Here is a 16,823-nt window from a genome sequence, read left to right on the forward strand (position 1 = left end):
ATGTATAAACAGCGCATACCTCTGTATGGATGTTGTCGGGAATACATCTGTAATGATTGGGTCTGACGTGATTGTAAAATTGCCAAGTGAGCAGCCAGGAAACTTAACGCTCTCATCAACCTTTTTATCGTTGGATCTCTTTTTGCTAAGCTTACATCGTCTCCTGGTCAAACTGGAATGATAATGGGGGACATGAATAGCATGATAGTTTAGGTGAGTTATAGTCGTTGATGTTTGTCAAATCAGAATCGTTCCGAAACTCACATGGCATCAATCACAAGGAGTCATTTTTAGTTTGCATAGACCTGCACGGACATCGACGTCATAATACAGTGTTGAAGGACGTAGTTCATGCAGTGTTATGGCATGGATGTTTGTATTGAGTTCCAAAGAAACGACCATATAAGTCCTGCTTGACAATTTGGTCCATATAATTGATTGTTACTGAGGCTGGCTTTCAGACACAGAATCATGCAAACTGTGCCAGATGAGACTGTCTATTGTGATAATTAATCGTTACTGATCTTGCACAGCATCTCCATCTGAGTAATAATGTAGTCCACAGAAGCTGATTTACCTTGTGTCCTTCAGTTCACATCCTCTCCCAGCTACTGCCACTGTAATGTCTGTCTCATTGAGTCCACATCCCTCAAACGTGATGACTGTTCCCCCAGACTCCGGACCTTTCTTTGGATACCAGTTCTGTAGCAAAACAAATATGTGTGGCACTAGCTGGCGTTGTTCAAGTGGTGTTCCCTTATATTTGTCTGGGTTGTCACCCATTCATAATTTAATGTATTCACTTTGTGCAGTGAATTACGACGCCTGAGTTCTAATTAATCTCCGGCTCTGATAAAACAATGGGTATATCTGAAGTCGGACTGGAATGTAGACATTTAATAAGGGATTGTACGTAGTGTGTCTTTATTTATATACGGTTTTATATGTCCACGATGTTAATAACAATGTGTATATCTGAAGTCGGACTGGGGTGTACATTATCATTAGGGAATTGTAACACTTATTGTGTAGTTATTTGTAAGCGGATTAATATGTGTTCGATGTTAATACATGCAGGTCGTACTCAACTCGATCTGAGTACCTGGACTTTACACGTGCTTCCTCCGCATGCCTCACTGAACACACACTTCTCGCACCAACTACAACGACTGATACGTCTACATTCCTGGCAGCGTCTGCCTTCACAGATGTCAACCTCCTTCACCTGGAAATATAGGGACACAATTATTTACAAATTCCTTCCGAGTCGAACAGTTCAAGGTTCCATTTCAAAGGACATTATGTTTTGAGAATTGTGAAACGCATTTCTCTCTACGAATGAATCCATTTCTATTGTCAGGGATTTAATGCCTAAGATTCCATCAGCTTCATGTATTTGCCAATTTAGATCCTGTCATGAAATACGGCACACGTAGAGGGATAGTGTTACAGAGAAGCTAGAATTTACAAATCTCTTCCGGGTTCAAGGTTCCTATTCAAAGGAGAATGTGTTTAGCGACTTGCGAAACGCATTTTTCAGTATGCATCTAATCCTTTTGTCATCGACGTAATCAGGATTTCATATGCTTATGTATTTGACCTATTAGATCCTGTAATGAAGTGTTTAGCGACTTGCGAAACGCATTTTTCAGTATACATCTATTCCTTTTGTCATCGACGTAATCAGGATTTCATATGCTTATGTATTTGACCTATTAGATCCTGTAATGAAGTACATGTAGGTTGAAACGCAGGCATAGTATTACAGATGTTTGCTTCAAACACATTTCCCCTATGATATATCCAGCTGCGTAGTCATTAGAATCTAGTTAAAGGAAGTAATGTCTCTCATCTCACCACAATATGATGTATTTCAAGTGTTCCTGCAGCCTTGAACCGGGCGGTCAAAATCAGTGAAAACAAAAGTGAAGTATCACGAAACGTTAAAAGACCTGTAGGACATTATTTAACTTACCCAATTATTATTTTAGAATAGCAATTCGTATTTATAACGAACTCGTTCGTAAAAGTGAAGTATCATGAAACGTTAAAAGACCTGTAGGACATTATTTAACTTACCCAATTATTATTTTATAAAAGCAAATCGTATTTATAACGAACTCGTTCGTAAAAGTGAAGTATCATGAAACGTTAAAAGACCTGTAGGACATTATTTAACTTACCCAATTATTATTTCAGAATAGCAATTCGTATTTATAACGAACTCGTTCGTAAAAGTGAAGTAAATTTTCCTCTTCAATCTTAAAAGGGTCGCTATCAAAAGCGTGTGGTAAGTGTTCGGTAAATCTTGACTTAGGCGATTAAAAACAACTAAAACATCACAAATGCATCTTAGATATATGTAATAATATTATGTCCACCTGAACGCACTTGTTATAATGTCCCAGTACACCGTATGTTAAACGAACTCGTTCTTTAAAGTGAAGCCATTATTCTCTCTACTCTCAACATGGTCCCATTAAAAAGTGTTTGATCCTTGTTCGGTCCTACTTGTCCCGAGCGATTAAAAGAACTAAAACTCACAATTACAACTACTTACATGCCACTTTATGTTTCACAGTTTGTCCTATTTGAAGCAAGCACATTGGTTAGTGTGAAGGACTTGTTTCCCCTATACACTCAACACTGTCCCTTTCACAAGCGTTCGTCCGACTTGGCCGGAGCACTTAAATCAACTCCAGCGTCACAGATGTACAATGTATCACCGAATGTGATGAGAAATATAGAAAAGTGATAAACTCTGGCGCAACAATCATTGAAGGTCAGGGAAGTAGATTTTGTCAGATTGTACCTTCTCTCTTAGACTTGATTGTAGTGATCTAAATTCCCATCGATATGGAAGACACGTTTCTGACAATACAGCATATTTTTGTGGATACATGTATGAAAATGTATCACACTATTTCATTTCCTGTCCCTTTTTAAATGATGTAAGACAAGATTCATTCTTCTACTCTGAGGGAGTTTATCTTAACACTTTATTGAATGGTAATACTGAATTTACAAATAACTACTAATCCAGTTATTTTAAAATCAGTACATTCATACATACTTCATTTCAAAAGGTTTAAACTAACGTGAGACTATAGATCCCGCTTATACATTATTTTTTCTACTCACTACGCCAAACTGTTGTCCATGACCTCATGCTCTTGTAAATGTATTTAGTTTATCATAATGTATTAGTTTGTTTCATGTCTTCATGTATATAACTTGTACTGGAGAGGTATTGACATAAGCCTATTGACCGATCCAGATTCATTGAATATAATTATGTAAGTTGTATCGTGACATTAGTGAGTATGGTTTTACGCCGTTTTTAGCAATATTCCAGCAATATCACGGCGGAGGACACCAGATATGGGCTTCACACATTTTGCCCGTGTCGGGAATCGAACCCGGGTCTTCGGCGTGACGAGCGAACGCTTTAACCACTAGGCTACCCGACCGCCCTGTGACATTATATAGTAAAAGGTACAACAGTGATCTGGACCGATCGACACATGAGGTGAAGTATGTGCCACTCTTTACTTAATCTTTAAATGCATGCTTGAATAGTGAGTATGCAGACACTTGAGTTTCATGGTGAGTAACTATTATCTATATAGCCACTTCTAAGAACACACCTGTCTCTTTTTTTTATTATATTTTAGTAACTTTAGCATGCTTGGAACTTGTTGTTGACAGTTCATAAATAGTTATTAACGGTGGCGTCTCACGACCTTTCGACTTTTAAGACAACACAACAAGTCTCACCAAAGCGACCTGCGGCATCCTTTGAGGCTTATGTAAGTTTTGATAACATGAGGGGGCGTCTCAAACAAAATTCCCACCGTAGAGGCAGGGTGTTTCACATCAAAGATTCCATGTTCAGTTGCAACAAGAACAAACATAACTGGAAAGAGTTGGCAGAGCCTGATCAAGAACCGTCCGGCCCTATTATCAACAGAGAATGATCGTGTTACTTTCCGCGGAGCTCAACACAACCATGCGTCTTCCAGGAAAAAGGATATTAAGGTATCTCTGTACGAGCATATATTTTAACACAATGTTTCAAGTGAATTTTAAATCGTGCGAAGACACACACTAATAAAAAATATCTTTCTTATGTTATATAATTTTCTGGTGAATGTGAATTTTGTTCGAAATGTGCAAGTGTTCGGGAACATTCATTCAGACAATAGTTATATTCAATCGACTTCTTCGATAGGTGAAGGACACATTGTGGACGAGAAAAGACCCAGCGGGAAGAACGATTACTCCATTGTCCTGCCTTTACATGGAAGATGTCAACAAGCTTGGAGACGGGGTGTGGAATGCGAGAGTGAGTCTGGTTTTACGCCGCTTTTAACAATATTCCAGTTATATCGCGGCGTGTCAGCTTAATGTGGGAGGAAAGCCCGAAGTGGTGCAGGTCTCAGACGTTTACCACTTCGGTGAAACCCACGAGCACGGGTATGGTGCTGACAAACCTAGAAACATAATCGGGGCGGACCGGGATTCGAACCCACAATCATAGGTTTCTGGCGTGCCCAGGGGACGCAACTCTGCACAGCGAATCGCGACGCCTTAGACAACTGGGCCACCCGTGCCCCCGTCATGCCAGTAAGTTTAATGACTATTTTTCAGCCCATGTCTCTGTAAAGTGGTGCGTTTGATTTGGCTGTACTGAGTAATCTGGCATCAAATATGTCAACGTTTCCGCTATTGCAAGACCTTAGGTCATACAAAGTACACATAAAACATTCATAATTACGACACAATTCTAAAATCTGCGTTGTTTTTTTGATTCACTGACATAATACCATGTCGTATAAATAATGCAGTGCCATGGTCAATGCATCAATATCGCACTGCCATGATGCTGGTTAGTGCCAAGCTTTTGTGCAGTGCCACTGTCACATGGTTAATTAATAAGCATCCCATTGGTGAGATCTGGTTATATATGCTGAATTGCCAGATTCACAATATGATGGTTGTAGACGTACTATATGTGTGTATCATTGCCGCACTGTCACATCGTTAAATATCTGTTTAATGTCGTCTTATGTTTGTGAGTGTGGAAAGGGTCATACATTGTTAAGATATCATGAGAAAACACTCGCCGTGTTGCCGCCGATGGTAAAGAGATGCAAGGTGTTGCTGCTGTCTCGGACGACGACACGGCGTGTAGAGGAACTGTCACTGCTGACGCTGATGTTGCTGCTCAGACAAAGGTTCCCATCAACACCGGTCTGTAACAGCAAATTGAGTAAGAATTGTTAATTATCTACAGTGTAATAGTGAGAAGGCTAAAATGTAATGAGAGATGAATGTTATTTCTATGAATTTTCTAACATATCACTTGATTAACAGTACCTTGTGTTTGCTTCTCAGTGATGATGTTGAAATCCTCACCAATGTCAAATGTGATGAACATTTTAAGTTCAACACGCAGTCCGCAAGGTAATACATTGTAATGTTAAGACTTCAAACCTGATAGGACCAATACATATTCCGACTACTTGAAAAGAGATAAACAACTCACGAACATAGTACTACAGTCACCAATACTACTTCACACACAGTCACTTACTTGGTCCTACACACATCAATAACACGACATTGAGATCAATAGGGAAGTCACTTACTTGGTCTTACACACATCAATAACACGACATTGAGATCAAATGAGAAGTCACTTACTTGGTCCTACACACATGCATCAATAACACGACATTGAGATCAATAGGGAAGTCACTTACTTGGTCCTACATACATCAATAACACGACATTAAGATCAATAGGGAAGTCACTTACTTGGTCCTACATACATCAATAACACGACAATGAGATCAATAGGGAAGTCACTTACTTGGTCATACACACATTAATACTACATACAGATCAACAAGGAAGTCACTTACTTAGTCCTATAGACATCCATAATACGACATTGAGATCAACAAGGAAGTCACTTAGTCCTACACATATCAATACTACATACAGGTAAAAAAGGAAGTCACTAACTTAGTCCTACACATATCTATACTAGGTACAGATCAACAAGGAAGTCACTTACTTGGACCTACAAACATCAATACTACTACATACAGATCAACAAGGAAGTCACTTACTTACTCCTACAGACATCTATACTACTACATACAGAACAACAAGGAAGTCACTTACTTGGACCTACAGACATCAATACAACTACATACAGATAAACCAGGAAGCCACTTACTTAGCCCTATAGAAATCAATACTACATACAGATAAACAAGGAAGTCACTTACTTTGTCCTACACACATCAATACTACTACATACAGATCAACAAGGAAGTCACTTACTTAGTCCTACACACATCAATACTACTACAAACAGATCAACAGGGAAGTCACTTACTTAGTCCTACACACATCAATACAACTACATACAGATCAACAAGGAAGTCACTTACTTAGTCCTACATACATCAATACTACTACATGCAGGTCAACAAGGAAGTCACTTACTTAGTCCTACATTCATCAATACTACATGCAGATCAACAAGGAAGTCACGTACGTAGTCCTATAGACATCAGTACTACATACAGATCAACAAGGAAGTCACTTACTTAGTCCTAAGGACATCAATACTACTACAAACAGATCAACAAGGAAGTCACTTACTTTGTCCTACACACATCAATACTACATACAGATCAACAAGGAAGTCACTTACTTAGTCCTAAGGACATCAATACTACTACATACTGATCAACAAGGAAGTCACTTACTTAGTCCTAAGGACATCAATACTACTACATACAGATCAACAAGGAAGTCACTTACTTAGTCCTAAGGACATCAATACTACTACATACAGATCAACAAGGAAGTCACTTACTTTGTCCTACACACATCAATACTACTACATACAGAACAACAAGGAAGTCACTTATTTTGTCATACAGACATCCATACTACATACTGATCAACAAGGAAGTCACTTACTTAGTCCTACAGACATCAATACTACTACATACAGATCAACAAGGAAGTCACTTACTTTGTCCTAGACACATCAATGCTACATACAGATCAACAAGGAAGTCACTTATTTTGTCATACAGACATCCATACTACATACTGATCAACAAGGAAGTCACTTACTTAGTCCTACAGACATCAATACTACTACATACAGATCAACAAGGAAGTCACTTACTTTGTCCTACAGACATCAATACTACATACAGATGAACAAGGAAGTCACTTTCTTGGACTTACATACATCAATACTACTACAAACAGATGAACAAGGAAGTCACTTACTTTGTCCTACAGACATCAATACTACATACAGATGAACAAGGAAGTCACTTTCTTGGACTTACACACATCAATACTACTACAAACAGATCAACAAGGAAGTCATTTACTTTGTCCTACAGACATCAATACTACAAACAGATCAACAAGGAAGTCACTTACTTTGTCCTACACACATCAATACTACATACAGATGAACAAGGAAGTCACTTATTTTGTCATACAGACATCCATACTACATACTGATCAACAAGGAAGTCACTTACTTAGTCCTACAGACATCAATACTACTACAAACATATCAACAAGGAAGTCACTTACTTTGTCCTACATACATGTACATCAATACTACTACAAACAGATCAACAAGGAAGTCACTTACTTTGTCCTACACACATCAATACTACATACAGATCAACAAGGAAGTCACTTACTTAGTCCCACCGACATCAATACAACTACATACAGATCAACAAGGATGTCACGTAGTCCTACAGACACCAATGCTACTACATACAGATCAACAAGGAAGTCACTTACTTAGTCCTAAGGACATCAATACTACTACATACAGATGAACAAGGAAGTCACTTACTTAGTCCTAAGGACATCAATACTACTACATACAGATCAACAAGGAAGTCACTTACTTTGTCCTACACACATCAATACTACTACATACAGAACAACAAGGAAGTCACTTACTTTGTCCTACAGACATCAATACTACAAACAGATCAACAAGGAAGTCACTTACTTTGTCCTACACACATCAATACTACATACAGATGAACAAGGAAGTCACTTATTTTGTCATACAGACATCCATACTACATACTGACCAACAAGGAAGTCACTTACTTAGTCCTACAGACATCAATACTACTACATACAGATCAACAAGGAAGTCACTTACTTTGTCCTACACACATCAATACTACTACATACAGAACAACAAGGAAGTCACTTATTTTGTCATACAGACATCCATACTACATACTGATCAACAAGGAAGTCACTTACTTAGTCCTACAGACATCAATACTACTACATACAGATCAACAAGGAAGTCACTTACTTTGTCCTACATACATGTACATCAATACTACTACAAACAGATCAACAAGGAAGTCACTTACTTTGTCCTACACACATCAATACTACATACAGATCAACAAGGAAGTCACTTACTTAGTCCCACCGACATCAATACAACTACATGTACATACAGATCAACAAGGAAGTCACTTACTTAGTCCCACCGGCATCAATACAACTACATGTACATACAGATCAACAAGGATGTCACGTAGTCCTTCAGACACCAATGCTACTATACACAGATCAACAAGGAAGTCACGTACATGAAATTGTAATACTTGTCCAGTGGAAGTACCAACGTTGACGGTGTCGTCTTTACTTTGCAGCACTGTCGTGATCAAAGTCGTGTTGCTTCGGTAAGCATAATCGTTAAAGAGTTTCGAATTTCCCTTTATCTTGAACGTTCGATGACACTCGAATTGTTGACACGGTCTACAATTTTCCTGCAAAAATAGAGAGATTCTTTATTTCCTCCAGAAGTTAATCCGAAGATTATACATAATTAATCAAACGTATTCACACAAACTCATATTACCTGTACGTATATACAATAAAAGACAGTAGCACCAGTGTCATGCCATTCACACAGTACAAAAGGTTAGATCAGATGACATAATCAAGGTAAGGCTTTAGTGTAAGTACATAAGCAGAAAATATCAATATAACAGATTCCCATGTAACTATATCAATACATTGTGAGAAGTGAGTATCAGCACCAAAGAAAAATGACAACATAACTTCTTCATCTTGTAATTCCAACTGGACATAGGTTTCAACATCAAGCAGATCAATAAAGGTTGAAAACAGTTCATTTCTTTCCTGCAGTTGAGCTTCACAATGTAATATGATGTGATTATCATAATCAAAGGCATGCTTGTTACACAATAAACAGTCCCTGGAAGTTTTGTTACGTGATGAAACTCTAACACAAAATGTTAAACTTGACCTCTGTTCTGGGTACAGATATGCTAGTTGCCATAATATATGGTGAGTAAGCTTTGTGTGTATTAGCATGAAGCGTGAAAGACCTGTATTGACAGAAACTTTTCTGCGCCACATATTTTCTTCATATTCATGAATGGTTTTATTAACCAGTTGCTTCCAGTTTCTCTTTGTAGGAAATACACCACAGCTTATATATGTACAAAGGTTGTTTCGTAGGTTATACTTTTTAAGAACTGATAATAAATCTCCACATATAGATTTAGGATTAGTTGGATTTGCAATGTATGCGCAAAAAAGATGTTTAACAAGACTGTTACAGGTTAAGTTACATAAGCGGCCAAGCAGCTGAAGTTTACAGTTATCGATATAGCCGATCATTGTCCACAGCCCAAGATTAGCAATAGTGGATTCTGATGGAGATCTTTTATCAAGTCCTTGTATAGTTCGCGCGAAATGGCGTTGAGTATTTTCAATGACATTAATGTTTTGACCCTTAATATCAAAGAGCAGTTCGCAGCCGTAAAAACTTGTTTTTAATATCATTCTTAACCAGATTTTTACACTGGTAGTCCCACAGATTTTAACGAATTAATACTTTGTCTTGCTTTTTGGCAACATTTTTCAATACTTGATTTACATGACAGGTTATGCGTTAGTAGTATGCCACCATACATGACAGAGTCAGATGTTGTTATTTTTATATCACCAAGTTTGCAATTAATATCTAACCCCTTTTGTTTTGTCAGAGAAGACAACAACATTACTTTTTGAAGGGTTATACGTTAGTCGCCACTTTGAGGCATATGAATGTACTTAAAGACTATTGAATTCCAGAAGGGACGTTGTGGCATTGTTAATTGTCAACCTTACAAAAACAAGCAAAAAGTGTCAAAATTTACCAAAGCGCGACAATGCGACAATACGACAACGCGACAACGCCACATTTTGGCCATTTGTTACATTGTCGCGTTGTGGCTTTTTGCTTGTTTTTGTAAGCTCGATGATTACATACAAGACAGACCAAAATATATCACACAGATAATATCCCTACGTTGTAAGCTTGCTGATGGGGTTAACCTTTTTGATCATGTGGACAAGGCGTTCCACCAAGGATCAAAGGGTCCGTGGTTCAAATCCCATCATGGGAAATTTATCGCAGCGACCGAAACATGAGACAACCCATTATAAAGCTAAATAGCGATTTGTGCATGACAGGCCCAAACCCTATAATGTGCCATGGACCGTTTTGAGTCATAAGATTTATATTTTTGGATCCGCGGTTTGGTATTATCCATTTAAGTGATATTCTTCAGAATTAGTTCACCAAAAACTATAAAAACTGATCGTAAGAAGCGACTTAATGGAACCGCTGGTCCGGCTCGGTGACTTGGTTGATTGCGTGACAACCTATTTGGAAGAGATTGATCGTTGCCCATATTATCGATCACTTGATTGTCTGGTCCAGATTCGATTATTTACAGACCGTCATCATATAGCTGAAATAATGCTGAATTCGGCGTTTAACGGAAAACAAACGTTTATTCAACACAGTGAAATCTACATATGGGCTATGAAACAGCCTTGGAACATCTATTTTTCAGATATTTGAAATATATTTAGTTTTTGTATTTCGTGGCACAGGCCAATGTACAATTCTAGAAACAATATAAACATTTATACATTTTGGAACTTAGAAATACACGCTTTAAAAAAAGAAACGCACAAGTAGGATGTAGTTCATTGAACCTGACTACACAAAAAATCCGATATATAAATTTGATATATGTTATTGGAAAATGTTGGTGGCTTGATATTTGACAAAGGGTGCGTCAAAACGCAGCAATTGTCGATTTGCAATGTCTTAAACGGCATTCTTTTCACACTTTTTCAAATATGTCAGGGAGGAAAACAGTAAAGCAAAGTGCACGTGCAAGTTATGGCATTCGCAACTCGTGGTAGTGGCTATTAAAAGGCAAACAGAATTGTCATTCAATTGTCAGTATTTTTCAAGTTCGAAAATGCCGAGACTCAGCGCTGCCGGTCGGAACATCGCCATAGGGCATATCCATAGATGGGAATCGCAGTCTTCTCTTGCACGCAACTTCAACGTCCAACACAGCACCATTTGCCCCCTTTGGGACCGATACACACAGGTCAATTCCACTGCAGACCGTCCAAGAACCGGCCGACCACGAGTTACGACCACTGCACAGGATCGCTACATTCGACTGTTCCACCTTCGTCATCGCAATTTGACAGCAAATCGCTACATGAATCAAGTTCTTCAACCTCACCTTCTTCTAATCATTGACCGCCAGAGGGAGCTGTTTCAACAGTACAACGCTCCACCGCACACAGCTCGTGTCAAGGTAAACTACCTTCATAATGCCAACATCAACGGCTTTCCCTGGTCGTCGAGATCTCCAAATTTCCAAAATCGTAAGAGATGTTAGTTTGTACTTATAGCTGTATGATAATAATGAACGAATTGGGAACACATTACAACCGGTAGTGACGTATGACAGTAGATGTTATGACCGCCACGATCATTAAGGACGATAGGGGAAAGATGGGAACCTTCAGAGTTGACGTGTTTGGATCAGTAGTACGTAATACCGCCACGATGTGTTAAATATTCATTCACTCGACGAGGCATACGTCGTATGAGTCCCCCAATGCCGATTAGAGGGAGTCTGTCCCAAAGTAGCCGGCGGCCTCTGACGTTGACGCACACGTCTCCCTTTCATGTCCAAGACAGTTTTTTTCAATGGGAGAAGGTCTGGGCTTATTGGTGGCCATGTTATTCTATGAATGTTGCGTTCCAGGAGGTTAGCATCGATGATTCGTGCACGATGAGCACGGGCGTTGTCGTCCTGAGAAACAAAACGACTTGCGAAAGGAACAACAAAGTGTGTCAGTATGTTTTCCCGATACTACTGAGACCCTTCTTTGCACAATATGCATAGTAATGCCCCACACCATAACCGATCCACCGCCAAATCTGTCATGAGGTCTGAGGTTTACAATTGCTCGACGTTCATTTCGAAGTGGCCAGACACGACCATGCCTGTCAAAGAAGTGCAAGGTGAATCAGGACTCATTGCAAACCATGACACATGACCAGCGACGATTACCCCAGTTTGGACGTCGTGTAAACCATTGACGTTTGTTGGCAATATGACCATTTGTAAGCGAAGGAACAACATGTGGCCGTCGGGCATTGAGATAAGCCGCATGTAGACCATTTCTAATCGTATAACTTCTTTCAGTTGCATTTAGAAGTTGGTGTGATGAAGTAAGTCGCGTCCTTAGGATGAACAACTTCTTAATGGCAATTAGTGCGACGTTTCGGTGTAGATCCTAACACCTTTATCAAGCAAGTGATCATGTTAGGATCTACACCGAAACGTCAAAAATGTGTGACGCATAAGAGATAACGTATGTGTTATTGCCAAGATTGTTATGGTACATAATCATATGGTATACTTTTCTGGGAATACGGCCTTCGTGCAAATCGTGTTTAAACCAATTTTTTTAGAGTTCGACATACAACGTTTATATTAAGAGCATATCTTTCCACACTTGATTTTGACTATACCTTTAGGTGTTTGGAGACCTACTCGGAGAAATATATTATCTGCCATCACATGCATTTTTTATCTTTCTGAAATCTGTGTACACCAAAGCCCCCAAGCCATATATGCGCATAAACATGAGTCTTGACTGTTAAAATATGTTTAATGCAGAGTAGAGATGTTCGCTCACATGTGTGTAACTAATTTTCAAATTGTTTCCGAGGCAAACAATATTTATTCTACCCCTCTGATTGAAACAGCTGGTTTGACGGCCGCATCACCGCGGAAGCTAATATTCACAGAATAGTACTATTTTCAGTCATTTTCGCTAGGCATATTTAAATAATTATATCTACAATTACAGGTTACGAAATGCACAGATGCGGTTACTACAATATTCAAAGGATGTATGGCAATACATTACGTGCAGAAAAACACGACAGAAATCAGCAAAGGGAATGTATTTACGTTTTGGAGACAACATAGAGCTTGGAATTTTGGCGCTTTTCTAAAATTTAACATTTGAAACCTCACGCTGCGCGTTCTGTTCCAAATTCAATTTAGCGGGGTTAAATCTACAGGTAACCTAGCTCTACATTGAAAACACAGTATGTTTATCTCCTAATTATTGAAAGGATTAAAATATGAACAGTGACTGTTTAAAGATTGCGGAACAACCGGATTGATTGGCAGCTGTGCACTGTTTCTGTACCATTCTGTGCGGTGTATGCGCGTTAAATACTGTCTGTTGGCTCTTTACATATAATACTTATAATTATTCACACTTCACTAGAGCACTACAACAACAATGAGCATGTAGCTTGGATGACAATGACAGTGGAGTGGAGTAGAACGGTCCACTCGCGGGTATATGCCCCTGCCTTTCATTGAGGTTGACTCAATAGATTACCGTTAGCTTGAAGATATGTACTTCTTGTTACAGCTTGGACAGTTCACGTTTGGCATCAGCCAAGGCAAGCAAGACACGTTCTATGCCTGCGTTGGTGTGTAATTGTAAATAATTTTTTTAATTTGAAATTGACGTTCATAAGTGTATGAATGACACAATTTGACGTTCATACGTTTTCACGAGATCGTGTTCTTGAAATGACGTTAACACTGAAGGACGACTTCCAAATTCCTGGGGAAACCCCTGTGAATTCCCTAGCAAGAAAACATATATAAGCGTCCTTTCTGATCATTTAGAACCTTTATTCTTGGTCTCAGCGTTTCGGTATACATTGAGAAATGTCAGAGAGCGTGACTGCATGATTATTCACGAATATCCTCGCTGCGGCCGATCCTAGCCAAACAAAGAAATGCACAGCTAAACTATCGTAGTATCGACTCCATCCGTGTCTAGGCTGACATTGACCGTCTTCAGCAATCTATGAATTTATCTTAGTGTCTGTTTGACACTTCTTTATTCCCCTTTCAATGATCGGCCAGTTGATCAATGATGAATAAGACATGTAACCGCCAGAGGTTCATTAACAACTTCGGAAATCTCTCCCGTCACGTTTATCGTGTCGGCTATTTTGACGTCTTGTACTTGTTGTAAATGTATTACGACGCGCTGTCATTGTGACTGACTTACAGAGGTAGTTCTTTACAGACCTTTCTCATCTAATGAGGATATGAATTGAACACATGTGCTGCGTAAAATGTTTCTGAAGAGCAAGTTGTGCATCCATACGCAAATGTCACCTAACTTTTTGAGGAACTATTTTACACCGCGATATAGCTGGTTGTTGTATGGCTGTCAGTGTAAACATAAAGTCACATTACTAAATGACATTGTGTTTAGATCTTGGCCTACATCCTTTGAGGTAAGAAATTGTAATAAAAAATTATAAGAATTGACTTTCACTTTGTGTGAGTTCATAGGAGTATGAACCTTCATAGAGTGAGGGCCAAACATTGTATGAACGTCGTCGCAAACTCCGACGTTCATACAGTTTGGCCCTCACTCTATGAAGGTTCATACTCCAATGAACTCACACAAAGAGAAGGTCAATTCTTAATTATCAAGCTCCGATGAAAAGATGACAAAGGTATACACTTACGTTTTCGAACTTTCCAACTTGCCATGGTTCGCTTGGCGTTGCTAAAAGAGAAAGATATTTACTGCTGTCGTTTCTGATATCCTCAAATGTGTACTGGCACAACGCTGATCCAAGAGAGGGATCTTGCTGAAAGTCGGATTGGTTTGTATTTCTTCCAAAACTAACAGTGATGGAGCTTCCGGTATCCGCCATGTCTAGTCCGATGTTGTATAAGGTCAGGTTCTTGGTCCGACAATCCAGGGGAAAGTCCATGAGGGGGAACAAAGACTCATAACTTGTGCAAAACCTAATGAGTCGGGTTGTGACGTTCATGGTTGACGTTTCTCTCTGGGTTGTAAGGAAATATGTGAAATTGTTCTTGGTGAAGCCCGATATAAAATGTATGGCGTAGTTGCTTTCTGGTTCTCTTAACATGACAGACTCGGTGTGGTCACTTTTGCTCATACTAGGTTGGCCTTGGTCTGGGAGAGACAAATGTCGGTACGACAACACGGGGACGACGGGCGTCGGCTGGTCCGAGGTTGATGACGCTACTAGCAACGTTCCATTGCCAAGGACCACCAGAACAGAACGGGTGTTGATGTAACTGTAGTTAGTTCCTTTGTTCATCCACAACCTCTGGGTGATATTAGACGTATTGTACACAGCACAGAGACCCCTACAGGCTGTGGAGCAGGCCAGAAGTCGAGGGGAGCCTGGCTGTAACGCCATCGCTGTCACATTACCTTCAGCGTCACCAACGCAGTCGTCCCAACCAACTTCAGCATCGCCCCAACCAACACCGGCGATGAAAGTGAGATTTTCAGACCAATGACGGATCCCCTTCTCCCCCGCCGTGTACACGTGCCCTGTGTTGGTGTCTGTGATCACCTCATCTACACGTCCAGTGTCCTCCCAGATGGCATATACGCCTGCTGCCACCGATAGGAAAAACACACACACGAGTAGACTGAAACCTCCCCCTCTGCAGTGCACCATGTCTTAAGAGATAGCAGGCATGCCAAAACCCACACTCATGTTCAGGTTTACACAATTCAGAGAAGCAATGTATGCATGTACCAGACAATGTAAATCCGAAGATGGTCAAAAAATGGAAAAGTACTACTTGTACACCTGTATGTACCGTCAAGTTCAGCACACAACATCACAAAGACGCAATTTAAAGAATCTGATATTGCCTTATCTCTTGAACCATAACAATCAAATAATTGACTTCGTTAAATGTTTTACAGATCCACCAGTCTCGTGCGTACAGACCACACACTACTACGTACATGACAAATTCATGGCGAAGACATGCATGTCCTTCCGTCAGACTGTATTCCCTTGCGACTGTGTGGTTGGATTGTGACTCAATTACATTACAGACTAAGATACATATCACTTCCTGGGACACTCGTCACAAACACCACGTGGGCTGATTCTAAAGGTCAGATTTGAATGTACACATAGTGAGTTAGTTGCTTTAAATTTTGACATAACATGTAGTGTGGAGAAAGGGCATGAGTAGTGAGTGAGTGGGTGAGTGAGTGAGGGAGGGGGAGTTGATTGCGTGTCATTATCGGCATGGGACGATGTTTAAAACATATCGTTATGCTGGAATATTGACGAGTGCGACGAGTGCACTCTTGACCTAATCTCTGCATCTTTCTGTTTCCCTGTGTGCATCCGAGATCGAGCTATTCTTAGTTTACACTTAATCTAACATGCCTCGTCGTTAGCAGTGTTCCACACATTTTATTTGAATCAGTTTTGAAGACACGATATTGACGACTTGAAATGTAAAACACCAACATGTCAGTTAGAAAATGGACCC

General features: G+C 39.6%; 1 protein-coding gene across 1 annotated transcript in view; it reads right to left on the reverse strand.

The window, feature by feature from the left end:
• Nucleotides 1–16,341, reverse strand: part of LOC139446693 (hepatocyte growth factor receptor-like) — a 38,499-nt gene extending 22,158 nt beyond the window's left edge. Inside the window, exons 1-6 of the mRNA XM_071227966.1 lie at nt 15,008–16,341; nt 8,685–8,864; nt 5,127–5,255; nt 1,103–1,225; nt 578–702; nt 20–172 (exon numbers count right to left, since the gene is read on the reverse strand). Coding sequence (XP_071084067.1) covers nt 20–172; nt 578–702; nt 1,103–1,225; nt 5,127–5,255; nt 8,685–8,864; nt 15,008–15,985 — 1,688 coding nt within the window. The 5' untranslated portion in view covers nt 15,986–16,341. The remainder of the gene's footprint in view (nt 1–19; nt 173–577; nt 703–1,102; nt 1,226–5,126; nt 5,256–8,684; nt 8,865–15,007) is intronic.
• Between the last annotated feature and the right edge of the window lie 482 nt (nt 16,342–16,823).

The sequence above is a fragment of the Haliotis cracherodii genome, unplaced genomic scaffold (genome assembly GCF_022045235.1).
Source record: "Haliotis cracherodii isolate W230 unplaced genomic scaffold, xgHalCrac1.p SCAF_6, whole genome shotgun sequence".
Classification (NCBI taxonomy): Eukaryota; Metazoa; Mollusca; class Gastropoda; order Lepetellida; family Haliotidae; genus Haliotis; species Haliotis cracherodii.